The sequence below is a fragment of the Acomys minous genome (assembly GCF_964271855.1).
Source record: "Acomys minous genome assembly, chromosome: 9".
NCBI lineage: Eukaryota > Metazoa > Chordata > Mammalia > Rodentia > Muridae > Acomys > Acomys minous.
In genome coordinates, this window is record NC_140490.1 from 81,209,650 (window position 1) to 81,226,032 (window position 16,383).

Below are 16,383 nucleotides of genomic sequence, written 5' to 3' on the forward strand. Positions count from 1 at the left end.
CTACTTTATTTGGAGTTCTGTAATGCTTATACTTCCCTTCCAACCCACCTACCCTAGATAGGAGAGCAGAGAGGCTAATGGGCACAGAAGTACAACTTTTTGGACTCAGTTCCTGGGAGCAAAACTCCCCTGGGTAGTCAGCAGACAGCAATTCAAGCAAAGCTGCCTAGGGAACCTGGAGCAGCAGCCCAAGCCTGGCGCCTTCCTTGGAGCAGTCTCTCTAGGCGCCTCTCAGTGCTGAACAGCCAGACAACCCCGAGACCCCAAAAGCCTCAACCTCCTGTTTCGGGCTCATGTGTCCACTCAGAGGCCGTACTAGGAAGTGTTTCAGCTGGCAAAACCAAGCCCCGAGTCTTCTAGTAGATAAACAAGATATTACCTGTTCTCTCACAAACCTGTTCCCCATCCACGCTTGGGATCAAAACAAAAATATGTTTACATCCCGGGGGGGGGGGGTCATGAGAGAAGGGAAAATGCAAGAGGGAAGTAAGAAAAGAAGGTGCTGGAGAGACGGCGAGGCAGTCACTGCTCACAGCACAGGTGTAAGCAATTCCTGGGGCGCCCCACACACTGGCATCCACAGACACACAATACACAAACGTAAATCCTTAAAAGCCCAAAACTGCTGGGTGCCCATTGCACCACCTCTTCCCCTCCCCTCTTGTTTGGAAATGGGGTGTCACATATCCCAGCCTAGGTAGCCCTAGACTCCAGGAACTGAGACTGGGATGCCCTGACCTTGGCCCTGGCACCGCCTCCCAGCCACACAACACTCAGAGAAAAGTGGCGCTTGCTTCAAGGCAGATGTTTCTTTATTTAAAAAAACAAAACAAAAAAAACAAAAACAAAAAACTCATCTGGGGACACAGTGTGGAAGGCTCACCTCCCATGGCTTCGGGAAGGGAACGGGCTCGGGCAGGTGGTCACTGGAACAGAGACATGAGGCGAGGGGACCCAGAATGGGACTGTGCCTTCTAGGGCATCACGGGACAGGGTGCCTGTGGCCGAGAGGACCAGAGCTGTGGTATATACAGGGGTGTTCTGTGGTACCCCTGGGTCACACATCAGGCCAGCTGGGGGCCCAGTGCATCTGGAAGGGGCCTGCAAGCTTGAGGCTGAGCTCTGCTAGCCTCACCGGGGAGGACCCTGTCCCTTAAGGATGGACCGTGATGGCCTCACACCCATACTGCTGGGAGAAGAGTGGCCCACATGCCACGCATCCCCCGGGCAGAGCTCCCTGGAGTGACCAGCACATGCCCGACAGGCCAGGGCTCGGGTGCCATCAGTGCACGCAGGGGAGGCCCTGGGGTCCCCAGGGAGCAGCAGAGAACAAAAGGAACGTGAAACCCAGACCACCAGCTGGAGGAGACCCAAGCGCGGGCTCCAGCCGAGTATGGGCTCAAATGCATTGCAGTGTGCAGTTTACTAGAACGGACGAGTGGTGCCGCAGCGCCCGGGCCACGGCGCTGGCCTGCTGCTGCCCTGAGCTTCAGGGACGAACGTGGGATCCCAGCCGCAACCCACCGCCCCCGGCCCCGACAGCTGTCCATCCAGGGCCAGGCCCGCTCGGCCCCCACAACGGAGGGATTGTCTCGACGGCCCAGCCCAGGGCCTAACCCCCTCCCCGGTGCCTTGGGACAGGTGGTCGGTCACCCTTGTCCCCGTGGCAGGGAGGGCGGCCGGCTGTGCCTGGCGCGGGGTGACCTGGGCGGGGCTGGCCTAGGTGTAGAAGATGACTTCCGGGATCTGCCCGTCCTCCACAGACGTGCCGTTGTTGTTCCCGGCCGCGTAACAGAAGGTGAAGCAGGTCTTGGAGCCCGTGGTGGGCGACTCGTGGGTCACCTTGCGTAGGCCTTTGGTGCCATAGTGAGAGTCCGGGCCCTGGGGGCAGGGGAGCACAGTGAGGTTGGGGCAGTGAGGAGGGGCCCCGCAGCCCAGCTCAGGGCCCCGCCCACCTTGAGCGTGGCGCAGGCCGTGTAGTTGACGTTGGGCAGGACCTCCACTGGCTCCTTGAACATAACACGGAAGGTGCTGGCGGAGCCGTCGCAGCTGAAACCCGTGTCGTTCTGGCCAAGGACCGTGTTGCTGTCCGTGTGGATGATCTGGGGGCGGAAGGCTGGCGGCTCAGCTGGGCAAGCAGGGGCTACAGGGCGGCACAGGTGAGCGCGGGCGCTTGGGTGAAGTGGGGCGTGGCGGAGGCCCAACGGCACAAGTGTGGGGGACCAGGGTAGGAGGTCTGAGCTGCGGCCGCCTCTGTGTGGGTACGAGGGGAGGGGACAGGACCAGGATGTAGGCGTGGAGTGGACAGAGCAAGGCACGGGCAGGGCTGGCAACCTACCTGGATGTTCACTTGGTAGTCAGTGGGCCCGTGGATGGAGCCGTAGAGCCCAAAGCCCACCACGAAGATGCGCTTGTTGACCGAGAACCTGAGGAGGGTTAAGCGGTCAGTGCCCCAGGCCCTGTGCTCCAGCGGCTGGAGAGGCCATGGGAGAACGGGGCAGCCTGGAGCTGTGGGAGGGCACACTGGGCATTCAGGACCCAATCCTCATCCACCGAGTGCCAGGCCCTGTGCCCACCATTTCCCATCCTGGGCTTTTCTGGGCAGAGGTCTGAGTCAGCTGCTCTCCCGCGGCCAGGAGGCAGCACTCCCGCCCTCTCCAGAGTTACCATAAAATCCCACTTGGCAAAAAGGTGTGACCAGCCTGGTTCCCAAGGCCCCGGAAACAGGCGCCAAGAGATATCCCGGGGCACCCTTTCACACCCGGGCTTTGTCCTTGCTTCTCTTGAGCTCTCGCCTGTCAGCTCAGCTGGGACTCTCGCCTCTAGACTGAGCATTTGAGATTCGGCATGTGCGAAGCGCACTGCATGGCTACCCTGCACTCCTTCAAGCCCTGGGCTCTCTTCCCTGCAGCAGTGGAAGATTCTCCCCAGGAGAGCGCAAGAACCTGGCTCCCCACCTTCAGAGGGGGGGGTCGCAACCTGCTCATTGTCCCCCACAGCACCACAGCGTGAAGGCGAAAGCGTGCCCACCTCCAGCCGAAGTTTCCCGTCCTCCATGTAGAGCCCATGCCTGGAGTCAGAGACCCGGAGAGGAGGCTCGCAAAGTCCAATGCCCAGGCCTCACCTGATCCGGTCACTGGTGCCACTATAGCCCCAGCGGCTCTCCACCTGCTGGAAGCGGTTAATGCTGCACTCCTTGCCCCGCAGGCAGCATCGCGGCCGGTCAATGAACTCCACACGTGGCTTGGGGTTGACAGTAAAGTGCAGGAAGAGGCTGACCACCTCTCGGTCCACCAGGATGCCAGACTGTGCCGGGCCTGTGGGCAGAGGGCTGGCTGACAGCAGGAAGGGAAGGCAAACTCAGGACCCAGCCTTCATGGTGGGATATCTGATTGTCAGGCCCTGGCCAAGTTGAGGGGTACTGCCATCTCGGGACTCTCTGCGATGTCCTTCGGCCTGGCCTTCCAGGCTGGCAGACTCCCACATGTGTGGGTCCTGCTAGACCCCTGCTGTGGACACCCTTGCTCCATACTGCATAGAGCTTGTGCCCTGCCTGTCTATGCAGCAGCTCACAGGCCAGCCAGGGCGCCAGGCACACAGCAGACCCCAAACCCAGGGCCGCAGGGTCGCAGCCCAGAACTGACTCCTGAGTGGCTGACAGGACGGGACCCCCGGCCGCTCGCAGGCACCGAGGGCAGAGCGGGGAGCCTGTTACCTGCGGCAAACTCCTCGATCGTCATCAGGGGAAAGCGGATGAGACCCAGAGCCTTGCCCAGCACCTTCCTCTTGCTCTCAGGCGTCACCTGAAGCTGCTGCCGCTGACACTCAGCCTCGGACCAGCGCACGACCGCATTAAACAGCCGAACCTCACGAATGCCCAGGGTATCGCGCTCCAGCACCGCCACCAGTGTGTCTGTGGCAGAGAGAGGCCGTGAGCCCTGCTGCCTGGTGAGGGGCCACGTGTAGACCAGCCCCATATGGGGACCACCTCATAGCCAGGGCTAGGCAATTACGGCCCTCTGTCCATGATCAGCAATAAAGTTTTTATTTTATTTATTTCTTTATTTGTATTTATTTTTTGTTTTGGTTTTGTGAGACAGGGTTTTTCTGTCTAGTTTTGACAATCCTGGACTCACTTTGTAGACCAGGCTGGCCTTGAACTCACAGCGATCCGCCTGCCTCTGCCTCCCGAGTGCTGGGATTAAAGGCATGAGCCACCACACCTGGGTCAGCAATAAAGTTTTATTATTGACACACGGCACTCCCTAAGCAAGCTTCCTTCCTTCCTTCAACATAGTCTCGAGCAGTTCAGACTGGCCTGGAAATCACAGAGGCTAGCTTTAAACCCACAAGCCCCCTGCCTGTACTTGTTGGGTGAATGACAGGCTGGCAAGTGCTAGGCAGACACTGTACCAGCTGAGCTGTGTGACAGCCCTCTGTCTTTCTGAGAAAGAGTCTCAGTCTATACCTAGGCCGGTCTATAACTCATAGCCATCCTCCTGCCTTAACCTCCTGAGTATCAGGATCATAGGAGGGCATCTTCATACCCTGAGACTATCTCCTCTGGCTCTGACCTCAGAAAGACAGTCAGAGACCCTTTTGCCTACAAAGCCTTCAGCAGGAGCCACAGGGCCCTCCCAAGGCATCTGCAGGAGCCACAGGGCCCCCCCCCAAGGCATCTGCAGGAGCCACAGGGCCCCCCCAAGGCATCTGCAGGAGCCACAGGGCCCCCCAAGGCATCTGCAGGAGCCACAGGGCCCTCCCAAGGCATCTGCAGGAGCCACAGGGCCCCCCCAAGGCATCTGCAGGTGTTACTGTGGATGGCAAGGCCGTCTCCCTAGGCAGGGACCACATTGACGCCAGAATGGGAGGGCAGGTCCTCAGACACAGGCCTGCTACCAAGTTCCACATATCTGTTGCACCATGTCACCCAAGAGGGGGTCTCCTGTCACCTGCAAATGAGGACCTCTAAACCCCACCCCTTTCCTTAGCCCAAGGCCAACGCACCGCTCAAGGCTGCCACCCACAGGCCCCGCCTTGCTCACCCAGGTCAATGTCGGTGAAGCCCTCGGCGGCGATGGCGTCAGCCGTGTTCTTGTCGATGCTCTCCAGGCACAGGCTGGCCAGCTGTGGTTCATCGAAGAGCCGCGCCTGGAGAGAGACAGGGGAGGTCGGCACCATCACCACAGGCCGCAACATCCCTGCCAGTTTGCCAAGCCTGGAGCAGCAGGCATGAGGAAAGGGAGGGAGACGGAGGCCTCAAGGACAACCTGTGAGCACCCAGTGGGCAAAGGCATGCCCACTAGGCCTGGCTCCCTGAGTTCTGGTCACCCCCAGAACTTGGCTTGGAGGGAGTGAGCCCAGCAATCTCTATGAGAGCCGGGAGCCAGCCGAGTGGGCAGAGTGCTGCTGTGCAAGCGTGAGACCCTGAGTCCGACCCCAGTGCACACGCAAGAAGCTGGGTGTGAGGCCAGCAAGATGGCTCAGTAGGCAAAGGTGCCTGCTGTCCGCCTGACTCCGTCTCGCAGGAGCAGGGGCTGCCTCAGGTCCCAGCAGGCGGCTCACGCCTAAACTCCAGCATGAGAGGAAGCCAATGTCCTTTGTGGTCACCCACACACCCATGCCCACACAAACTGAGAAACAAGCAGAGGAGGCTCACGTGGGGTGGCCCGATGGATGGCAAGCACCTGTCACCCAGGGCCTCAGGAGTGCAGGAGGGGCCTGGCTACTAAGCCAGACTGTCTTAGAGAGTAACTAACAGAGTAAAAAGTCAGGCTCTCAGTAGCGCACACCTTTAATCCCAGCACTGGGGATGCAGAGGCAGGAGGATGTCTGTGAGTTCAGGCCAGCCTGGTATATGGAGTGAGTTCTAAGATGGGGGCTACACAGTGAGACCCCATCTCCAAAAACAACAACCACCACCACCAAAAAGAGAAAAGAAAAAAAAGTAGGTGGGCAATGGCTGAGAACAGCTGGCAGCCTCTGGCCTCACCGTGATTGCTCAACCACACCTACCTGTGTGTGTGTGTGTGTGTGTGTGTGTGTGTGTGTGTTTGTGAGAGAGAGAGAGAGAGAGAGAGAGAGAGAGAGAGAGAGAGAGAGAGCGAGAGCACAGAGAGAGAGAGAGAGAGAGAGCGCGAGAGCGCGCGCGCGAGCGCAGCCGGGAGACCACGCCCACCTGTGTGAGCAGCATGAAGGCGTTGTCAGCCCGCAGGTGCTTTTTCAGGAACTCCACACAGTGCGCCTCAAGGGCAGGCACAGCGTACTTCTTGGCCGTGTACAGCGTGGTCATCACCGTCTCGGGCCCAATCTGCACCTCATCTGAGTACAGGAACCTGAACAAGGGAACAGACGCCACATGACAGCACAGGGCATCCCACAGCCCCTGGCCTGGCCTAGCACCACAGGTCTGCCAAAAGTTGTTCAGCAACCTTCTGGCACTGGCATCTGTCAGTGTCCCCTGACCTGGGGCTACAGGAAGGCCAGGCTGTCTCGGCAGGATACCCATGGCCCTGTGGCCAAGCTTAGGCGAGAGTGAGTAAATCAAGAGAACCACACTGACCTCAGGTGCTGGGCAGGACAGTGTGAGTGTCCACATCACCCTGACCAGGCGCTGGGGCTGAGCGCCCACCTAGCCAGCAGGCACTAACCCTCGGGTCCCCTCCCAGCACCACAGCAGGTGTGGCACACAATACACTCAACATTCTTGGATACAGGCTGTTTCAAAACATTAATAAAAATTAAACAATCAAAAAACACTATGTAGCTGGGCGTGCTGGGGCCTTTAATCTCAGCACTCGGGAGGCAGAGGCAGACAGATCGCTGTGAGTTTGAGGTCAACCTGGTCTACAAAGTGAGTCCAGGACAGCCAAGGCTACACAGAGAAACCCTGTCTCAAACAAACAAACAAACAAAAACCAACAAAAACCAAAAAAGCAAAAAACCAGGGCTGGAGAGATGGCTCAGCAGTTAAGAGCACTGACTGCTTCTCCAGAGGTCCTGAGTTTAATTCCCAGCAACCACATGGTGGCTCACACCCATCTATAATGTGATCTGATGCCCTCTTCTGGCGGGCAGGTGTACGTGCAGGCAGAGCACTGTACATAATAAGTAACTCTTAAAAGAACAACAAAAACTCAAAAAACAAACAAAACAAAAGGCTATGTCGCTTCTCCAGGTGTGTTCTAGCACATTCCAATGCAGGAGGACTCTGCAGACGTCACCAGGCTGTGACACCTGACATCCTACCACACATCCCAGCACCCCACCACCATCAGAGAAACTGGAAACTTACTTGAGCAGCGCCAGGAAGGCAGCAGGCTCCACATCAGGCAGCTCGATCTCGGTGGACGTGGTAGCCATGCCACCATTGAACATGGCGTCAAAGACAGCGCTGCCCACGGCTAGCACGAACCTGTTCAACAGAAGGTGGTCCCAGTCTGGCATTCTGCGGGAGGCCACCACCTGGCCCTGGCCAGCCAGCGTCCCATCACACCTGCCTGTAGGCTCCTGCCAACCCCGGAAGCGGCCTTCTAGAAGGAGGAAAACTGTCCAGGGCCCAGATGAGGACAGTGTCACAGTGCTTTATGCGTGTGCGCACTCACACCTTCACTCACTCACGCACTCGGCCTCCCTCCTCTTGCTCACCCCCTCCCCCCTTCTCCAGGCCACGGCGACAGGCATGGGGACCTGACTCTCACTCAGGGAAGCAGACAGAGCCCCAGAGGCTGGACAGCCTGGGTGGGCCTGGGGAGCAGCAGGGGCCGGGGAGAGCCTCAGGGGGCTGCGGTGCTCTGAGGGAATAAACAGTAAAGAGGTCATGTGACTGGCATGACCTCTCCAGTTGGCACAGCGTAGGTGGCCAGGGCAGGATGGGTGGCATGGGGGCCGGGCTTGGGACACAGAGACAAGGACCACATGGCCAGGCCAAAACCCTGTCATACCAGAGGGTGGAGATGGTTGCTGAGCCCCAGGAGCATGGCTTGCTCTGTGGCATGTGTCCCACCCAGTGCCCCCACAGTGACAGGGTGGCTCTGAGTGGCCTCTCCAGCTGTCTGCCTGGGCACAGGTAGATGGCGGATGCACTGTGGGTAGGACGGAGCTTCAGAATGACTGCTCGGGTTGGACAAGGTCCTGTAGCCCTCCACAGAACCTAGGCCCCACCCCACCTGGAGGGCCCCCGCCTTGGGAGGCTTCCCTCTGCCTCAGCCCCCTTCTCACAGGTCACACTGGCCTCACTCGCCCTACAGTGCAGAAGCTGTTCCCTCCTGCTCAGAGCTGCCACTGCTGACCGCCACCTTGTACATCAGGGTCAGAACAGGCACTACCATCCCCTTGGTAGCAACCAAGTGCACCCAGGGAGCTGGGGTCTAAGTGCACCATGGGCATCTTCAGTGGGGAAATGTTAACAGATACAAAAACAGCTGTCAACTGGGCGGAGATGCCCCATCACCACACCTATGTATGAGCCAAAGCAGGGCAGGCGGCCATGGCAACCTGGACAAGTAAAACTAATGGGTCAGGGGTGGAGCCCCACCTAGAAACCCCCAGTGAGGGGGCTGGGGGCGTGGTCAGTGTGGAGCCCCACCTAGAATCCCACAGTGAGGGGCTGGGGGGCGTGGTCAGGGTGGAGCCCCGCCTAGAATCCCACAGTGAGGGGCTGGGGGCGTGGTCAGGGTGGAGCCCCGCCTAGAATCCCACAGTGAGGGGCTGGGGGCGTGGTCAGGGTGGAGGCCCGCCTAGAATCCCACAGTGAGGGGCTGGGGGCGTGGTCAGGGTGGAGCCCCGCCTAGAATCCCACAGTGAGGGGCTGGGGGCATGGTCAGGGTGGAGGCCCGCCTAGAATCCCACAGTGAGGGGCTGGGGGTGTGGTCGGGGTGGAGCCCAGTTGAGGGACTGGGGTGTGGCTCAGCAACACAGCACCCATCTAGCATGTGCAAAATCAAACTGAATGTGGCTGAGGACAAACTGAGGTGAACACTAGAGTGACAACATGCAGCCACAAGCTCTTAAGCATCAAGAGCCAGAGTTAGGAAGAGTCTAGCTACCCAGACCAGACACAGCCTGCAGCCTTCCAGCTCCTGTTCCTATCTCAGTCCCGAGGCGGGGGCTGGACAACAGCACGGCACCTCCCAGGCCCACGCAGCCATAAGCCAGGAATAACCTCTCCTCTCCGGTTAGGAAGCATCTTGTCCTGGCAGGGAAGCCTCCACCCGCCACACAAAAGCCAAAAACAGAACTGCAGGCGCGCCACTGCACGGCACTGGTAGCCATGGCCACCTGACAAGGATGATCACACCGAGCCTTCTGTGACCCATGGGGGGCGGGGGGACACGACAGGGCGGGATACGACACTCCAGCTGCCATGGGATTTTAGTCACCTGCCTTTTCCTTGGCCACTTCTGTTGTCCACTCTGGCCTCTGCAGCTCTTTGTAAGAGACAGAAATGTGCTAGTTGGTGGTGGCGCACGCCTTTAATCCCAGCACTCAGGAGGCAGAGGCAGGCGGATCACTGTGAGTTCGAGGCCAGCCTGGTCTACAAATCGAGTCCAGGACAGCCAGGGCTAACACAGAGAAACCCTGTCTCAAAAATGAAGAGAGACAGAGAGAGAGGAAGGGAAGGAGGGAGGGGGCAGACAGACAGACAGACATGCACACAGGCATGCCAAAACATACTCAGATGCTCCTGCAGCCAAAGGTCCGCCCACACACTGGAGTCCAACTCAGCCCTGAACAGGAACAAGGGCACTCACAGGTCCCAGATGGAGGGAACCAGAGTCTGGTGAAGGACTCAAGAGTCAGGGCTGGGCTACACAGAGAAACCCTGCCTGGGGGTAGGGGGTAGTTAGGGTTGGGTAGGGGGTAGTTAGGGTTGGGTAGGGGGTAGTTAGGGTTGGCAAGTACTGGGCAGCAGTGCTGGTTGCATAGTGTCTGTCGACTTTGTCTCAGGGAACCATGCTTAAGTGCAATTTAAACGGTGAGTTGGAGCCTGGGGAGACGGTTCAGCGGTAAGCCCACACACCACTCCTGGAAAGAACCCAGTTCAGCTCACAGCCAGTGCCAAGGCCCAGACGCCTAGACTCTGCAGCACACATGAACTCACACACCACACAAGCACGTGGTGGTAGTAATAAAGGCATGTGCCACCATGGCCAACTATGAAGAGAATTTTGAGAGAATACTTTTTTGTTTTGTTTGTTTTTTGAGACAGGGTTTCTCTGTGTAGCCCTAGCTGTCCTGAACTTGCTTTATAGACCAGGCTGGCCTCAAACTCACAGAAATCCACCTCCCTCTGTCTCCCAGGTGCTGGGAATAAAGGTGTGAGCCACCACCAACCACAATAAAACTTTTGCTATTATTTTTTGCTTGTTTCATATGAGGGTCTAACTACATAGCCCAGGCTGGTCTTGAACTTAAGATCTACCTGCCTCAGCCTCCAAGTGCTGGGATCACAAGCTTGGGCCACTAACTACACTCAACACAGGGCCATGAGTATTACAGAAGGGACCTGTAGGCTCAAATTACTATCTCTTGAAAACTATTATCTTCCTCCACATTAGAAGTTAAGTTACCCATGATGCCCAAAGCACATTGGGTGCCAGGGTCCTGTGCCCAGAGTGCACCCATCCCAATCACGAATGTGACAGGGCAAACGCAGAGGCTCAGATTCCACAGGTGCATGAACAGGAACAGCCCAGCAGCTGGAGCTGGGAGGCAGCCCCATGGGTACAGGGGATGTGTGATTAATCCCTGTCACACAGGTAGGAAGCAGGTGTGGGCAAGGGGCGGTGGCACACCCCTCTAATCCCAGCACTTGGAGGCTGAGGCCAGGCTAGTCTACACAGCGAAATCCACCCAGCATGAAATCCTGTCTCAAAAGAGAGAAAACTTATGTATCTCAGGCTAGACCAGAGACACAGAAAGGGAAGCAATGCACCCCAAAACAATTTGGTCTACAAACTGTGATCTACAAGGACAGGTGCCATCCAAAGAGACCCTAACACACCGCACACAGCAAGAACAAGCACCCCACACAGAGACCCAGCCCTCTGGTTCCCAAGCCTGTCCTGGTGGCTTCAGAAGCTGTGTGGTGGGAAACCTGTAGCTACCCTGAGAAACAGTGGGCAGCTCCTCTGCAACTGTCAGGCAAGGGAGCAGGGCATGGGGGAGCAGGCAAGGGGAGCAGGGCATGGGGGAGGGGGGCATGGGGGAGGGGGGAGGGGGGAGGGGGGTATGGCGGAGGGAGGGCATGGGGGAGGGGGGCATGGGGGAGGGGGGTATGGGGGAGGGAGGGTATGGGGGAGCGGGGCATGCGGGAGCAGGCCTTTCATCCCAGCGCTTAGCAAGTCCTGGCTGGAGAAATGCAATAGTTTTGAGACAGCCTGGGCTACGAGGAGGTTCCAGGCCAGCCTGTCTCAAAAACAAACAACAAACTCATTAGAACAGGCACAGGCCGCACCCACCCTCCTTCTTGTTGGGCAAACTGTTTTCCTTGAACAAAATGGTTCGTTGAAGCGCATCCTGCCTATGGCTACAGCGAGTTGAGCCACTGCTGTGGAGACTATGTATCAGATTAAAATGTTTTTTTCTTTTTTACAAGACTGGAGCTTGAACTCGGGCTGTACCGCTGGGCTACATCCAAACCCAGCTGAAAGCTCCTGATATCTCACCCTGTGGATGAATTTGCAGGCCTGGTCCATCCTGGGCGGCTACCACAGTGCTTTCTACTTTCTCTACTGAGACACGGCCTCTCACTGATTTTTCTTTTTTGTTTGTTTTTCCGGTTTTTTGAGACAGGGTTTCTCTGTGTAGCCCTGACTGTCTTGGACTCACTCTGTAGACCAGCCTGGCCTCAAACTCACAGAGATCCACCTGCCTCTGGCTCCCGAGTGCTGGGATTAAAGGCGTGCGCCACCACTGGCCCCTGTGCAGTTTTTATGTGGCTGCAAATTTTATCTATTGAACTGTCTCCCCAATTCCTGCTTTGTTTGTTCTGAGAAAGGGGCTCAGCACTGGAGAGCTGGCTCAGCCGCGGCTAAGAGGAAGGGTCTTACGTAGCCCAGTCTGGCCTCAAACTCACTGTGTAGCCAAAGATGACCTTGAACTCCTGATCCTCCTGCCTCAGCCTCGAAGGTGCTAGGTGACAGGCATGTGCCAATCAGCTTGCCACACACTGCTCCTGTGAGTGGCCCCAGGTGCCACACAGCTTTTCTCCAATGTTAGTCCAAGTGCCCGGCCAGGCCCAGCCAGAACGGGACCCTTGTGCTTCTCTGCGATGACAGATTCTCTGACACACTCCTTGTCACCTATGACCTTGATGGAGGTCACGCCTTCCATCTGATTCAGCTTTCTCTGCCCACAGTAGGTCTATCTGCCTCTGTGCTCGCACAGGGATTCAGAGCCCAGGGTGTGCCTTGGTGGGGGGCAGCTGTCTGCCTGGGAAGGAACTAGACGCTATGCTGCTCCTGAAGGCCACAGTCTGGGACCCAGGTCTGCACAGGCCATGTGAGGTCCCCAGGAAGTCCTCCCTGCCTCTCCATATTGGGGAGAGGGGGGAAGAGCTGCTGTTTAATCTCTTCTTTTTAAGTTATGTACACCCTTAACCACTGAGCCATCTCTTCAGCCTTCTTTTTAAAAATCTGATTTTTTTTCAGTGCTGGACAGTGAACTAGAGTAGACAGGCATGCCACACCCCTCACTGGGGGATTTCTAAGCCATGACCCTGGCCTTCATTTACTTTTCTTTTCTTTCTTTTTTTTTCCCTTGGATTTTTTGGAGACAGGGTCTCTCTGTGTAGCCCTGTCTGTCCTGGACTCACCTTTGTAGACCAGGCTGGCCTCAAACTCACAGCTATCCACCTGCCTCTGCCTCCCAAGTGCCGGGATTAAAGGTGTGCACCACCACCGCCTGGCTTCTTCTGGGTTGTCAAGACAGGGTTTCTCTGTGTAGCTTTAGCCGGGCTGGACTCAAATTTTGTAGACCAGCCTGGACTCAAGCTCAAAGCAAACCACCTGCCTCTGCCTCCCAAGTCTAAAGGGGTGCGCCACCACCACACAGCAGGGTTTGGTTTGGTTTTGTAATCTGTCTTCTTTTGAGATAGGGTCTCATTAAGTAACCCCAGAACCTGCTACTGGCCATGCTAGCTTTGAACTCACGGAGATCTACTTGCCTCTGCTGCCCATGTGCTGGGACAGAGACCTGCGCCTCCACGCCTCTCTCTCTCTCTCTCTCTCTCTCTCTCTCTCTCTCTCTCTCTCTCTCTCTCTCTCCTTCTCTCTAGGTTGCCCACACTGACCTGGAATTCTGTTCCTCTGCTTCACTCAGCCAAGCAGTAGCTGAGCTCATGGCTGCATCACCACACACGTTGTCTGTTGGTGGCTAGGTGTTGAGCCAGGCATGCCACTAGGGCAGGTTACATGTCCCTCCCCACAGAACCCTGTGGACTCCCAGTCCCTGTTGAACTGGCACAGTAAGGGGGCAAAACACTCCAGCCCGGAGTGCTCAGGTCGAGGGGCTTCCCAATACATGCCAACAACTCACACCACTGGCCCTCAGCCGCCGGTCACGAGCCACCAAGACACCTCATCCACTGGGAAGCCAAGCCCTCCGCTGCCCACCCTGCCAAGCCCCCAGGGGCTCTGCAAGCTCCGAAGAGGCTATAGCACCCCTCACTGTTTTGTGGTTCCCACCTACTGGCCTTTGGGCCTGTACCGCCCTTCCCCTACCCCTCCAGGACTACTGACAACCCATTCTTTCCTTGGGGGGCCCGGGGGGCTGCACATACCCCCTTCTACAGTCCCCACTCAGCCACCAAACCACATGTAATAAAGCTCATGTGCCAACAACTGCGTCAGCAGACTGGGCACACGACTGCATCTTGCACACACGGGAACTCTGAAGACACCAGGTTTGTCTGAGGCTGTGAGGGACCCCTGCCCCTCCCAAAGAGCTCAATTCCTCAGGACCAGAGGTCCCTGGACGGGTCGGAGGAGGGGTCGGGGGGAGGGGTAACGGCTCAGGCAGGGTGGGGGCCCAGTGCTGTAAGAAAGAGGGGCAAAAGCCTCAGGTGGAGACGGCAGGACAGAGGGTACAGGGAAGGTACCAGGGAAGGGATCAAAACGTCCTGGGGTCAGATGGTTATGGCCCGCGCGTGCGCACTGGGTGCAGAGATGCTGGGCAAGGAAGGGAGGTCATGGGTGCAGATGGGGCAGAGACCTAGACCTGGACAAGCTGGAGAAAAAGGGGGTGGTGAGGGTGGGTGCCTAGGGGACCCAGGGAGCAGAAAGGACCCAGGACGGAGAGTCCAGAGCAGGGCCTGAGGACAAAAATATAAGGGACCTAGAACCAGGTCCAAGGGAGGTAGGGACCCAATATAGGAACCCAAGTGTGGGAGTGCCCCCTCTCAGGAATCAGACTGTGGGGGAAGGGGTATGTGAGAAACCGGTTCAGGTGAGGGTCAATCCCAAGGTTCAAAGCCTGATTTGGGGGTCCTGGGGTGGCAAGAGGTCTAGGTGGGGTAACAGTCTGAGGTACCTGGGTCTTGGAGTGCAGGTTCTTGGGGTGTGGGGCTCTAGGGTGCAAGGTCTGGGGTGCTCAATCTAGGGATAACGAATCTGGGTGCAGTCCAGGTGCTTGGGATTGGGTTGCGGGATCCAAGTAAGATGCAAGGTCCAACTGCAGGGTTTGGGGTGCAGGACCCGGGGATGCAGGGCCTCGATGGGGGTGCAGGGTATGAGGTGCACAGTCCAGAGTAGGTAAGAGTTCAAGGTCTCGGGTGCAGGGCCCGGGTGAGGAGCAGGACGGGGTGGGGGGGTGCAGGGTCTGGGTGGGCTACAGGGTTTGGAGTGCATGGTATGTGATGCATGGTCCTGGTTCCTGGCGTGCAGGGTCCGGGTGGGGTTCGGGGTCCAGGGGTATGGGGTGTGGGGTTGCAGTGTCCGGGCGCATCCCGGCGGCCCACCTGTGCGCGGGGACGCGCTGCGAGCTGAGCCCCTTGCCCACCAGGAAGTGCACGTCGCACAGCACCTCGTTGTTGAAGAGGAAGGCGAAGCGCTCCTGCACCGTGGGCTTGGTGGCCTGCCAGTTGTACACGGGCTCGCGCAGCAGCGCGCCCGGGCCCGCGTCGTCGCGCTCGTCGCCCACGGCCTGCGCATCGGGCCCGGGCCCGGGCCCGGGCGGCGGGGACGGAGGCGGCGGCGGCCCCGGGGCGCAGGCGGCGGCGTTGCTGGGGGCCGCGGCCGCGTTGGCGCTGGGCCCCAGGCCGCCCGCGCCAGGCCCGACCCCCGGCGGGCACGACGCGCGCCCGCTGCCGCCCGCCGCCATCTTGTCGCTGCGGCGCGGGGGCGGGGCCACGGAGGGCGTGGTCATGGGGCGGGGCCTGAGGCGAGATGGGAGGGGAGGGGCCGGGAAGAGGCGGAGGCCCAGACGGAGGAGCGGATGGGCGGATGGAGAGGAGGGAGGAAGGACCAGGCTAGAGAAGGTGGGGTTTGCAGAGGAGCCCGGGGAGCAGCCGGGGAGGAGGAGAGATAGGGAGGGGAGGGGAGAGGAAGTAGGAGACTGGGATAGAGGGGAGGGAAGGGAGGAGGGGCGTGGCAGGGCTAGGCACACGATTGGTGGGACAACAGGACGGATTGGAGGGGAGGAAAGAGAGGGTGAGGTAATAGGGGGCGGAGCAGAGACAGGAGCTCCAGGAGGAGGCGGGGGTTCGGAGGAGCAGGGAGAAAGGGGAGACCGATGGGGCGGTGAAGTGGGATAGATGGGCCAGAGAGGCCTGGAAAGACAGGAAAGGGGAGGGAAAGAGGAAATAAGAGGGAAGGGAGGAGAGAGGGGCTGCCAGAGTTGGGAAGCCTGGAGGGGGGGTGGGGGATGGGAGATGGGGCAGCAGAGGGGAGGGAAGGAGGAAGCGGGGTGGGACCTGAGGGGAGACGGAGAGAAAAGGGAGGAAGAGGAGGGGCGAGGAGGAGTAGTGGATGGGTGGAAGAGGGGCGGACGGAGGAGGGAGGGGGGAGGAGAATGGAAGAGCTGGGGAAATGGATTGGGGGTTAGAAGGCCGGGAGCGAAGGGGGCTGGACTTGAAGCGAAGGGGTGTGGCCCGGCGAAGGGCGGGGCCACGGGAAAGTGAGTCTGCGACGGAAGGTGGCCCGAGGACTATGACCATGGCGGATGGGGGAAGGGAAAGAAAAGCTGGGAGCACTAGGAGGAACTGAGGATAAGCCCCCCTCCCCCCCCTACCGCGGTTCGGAACTCCTGTTTATACAGCCCAGGCCCTGGATCCCACCCATTCACTTGCTCCGGAACCCCTAAACTTACGGGCTCAGGCTGTAGGACATAAGAGCCCAAAACAGACTGTAAACTCAGAAAAGGAGGTGAGGGAAAGAAGTGGGG

General features: G+C 58.6%; 1 protein-coding gene across 2 annotated transcripts; it reads right to left on the bottom strand.

The window, feature by feature from the left end:
- Window positions 1-789: 789 nt before the first annotated feature.
- BTBD2 (BTB domain containing 2) lies at window positions 790-15,965 on the bottom strand. Of its 2 annotated transcripts, none has more exons than XM_084795548.1 (9): window positions 14,960-15,965; window positions 7,295-7,414; window positions 6,179-6,335; window positions 5,046-5,151; window positions 3,716-3,913; window positions 3,125-3,335; window positions 2,339-2,426; window positions 1,956-2,102; window positions 790-1,881 (listed from the first exon to the last, which is right to left on the bottom strand). In XM_084795548.1, exons 1-9 carry the CDS (start codon window positions 15,364-15,366, stop codon window positions 1,720-1,722), a joined length of 1,596 nt encoding a protein of 531 aa, XP_084651674.1. In that variant the 5' UTR covers window positions 15,367-15,965; the 3' UTR covers window positions 790-1,719. The 2 variants fall into 2 exon arrangements, with proteins under 2 accessions (XP_084651674.1, XP_084651675.1); XM_084795549.1 differs by having other exon boundaries at window positions 3,125-3,317; window positions 14,960-15,854.
- Window positions 15,966-16,383: the final 418 nt, after the last annotated feature.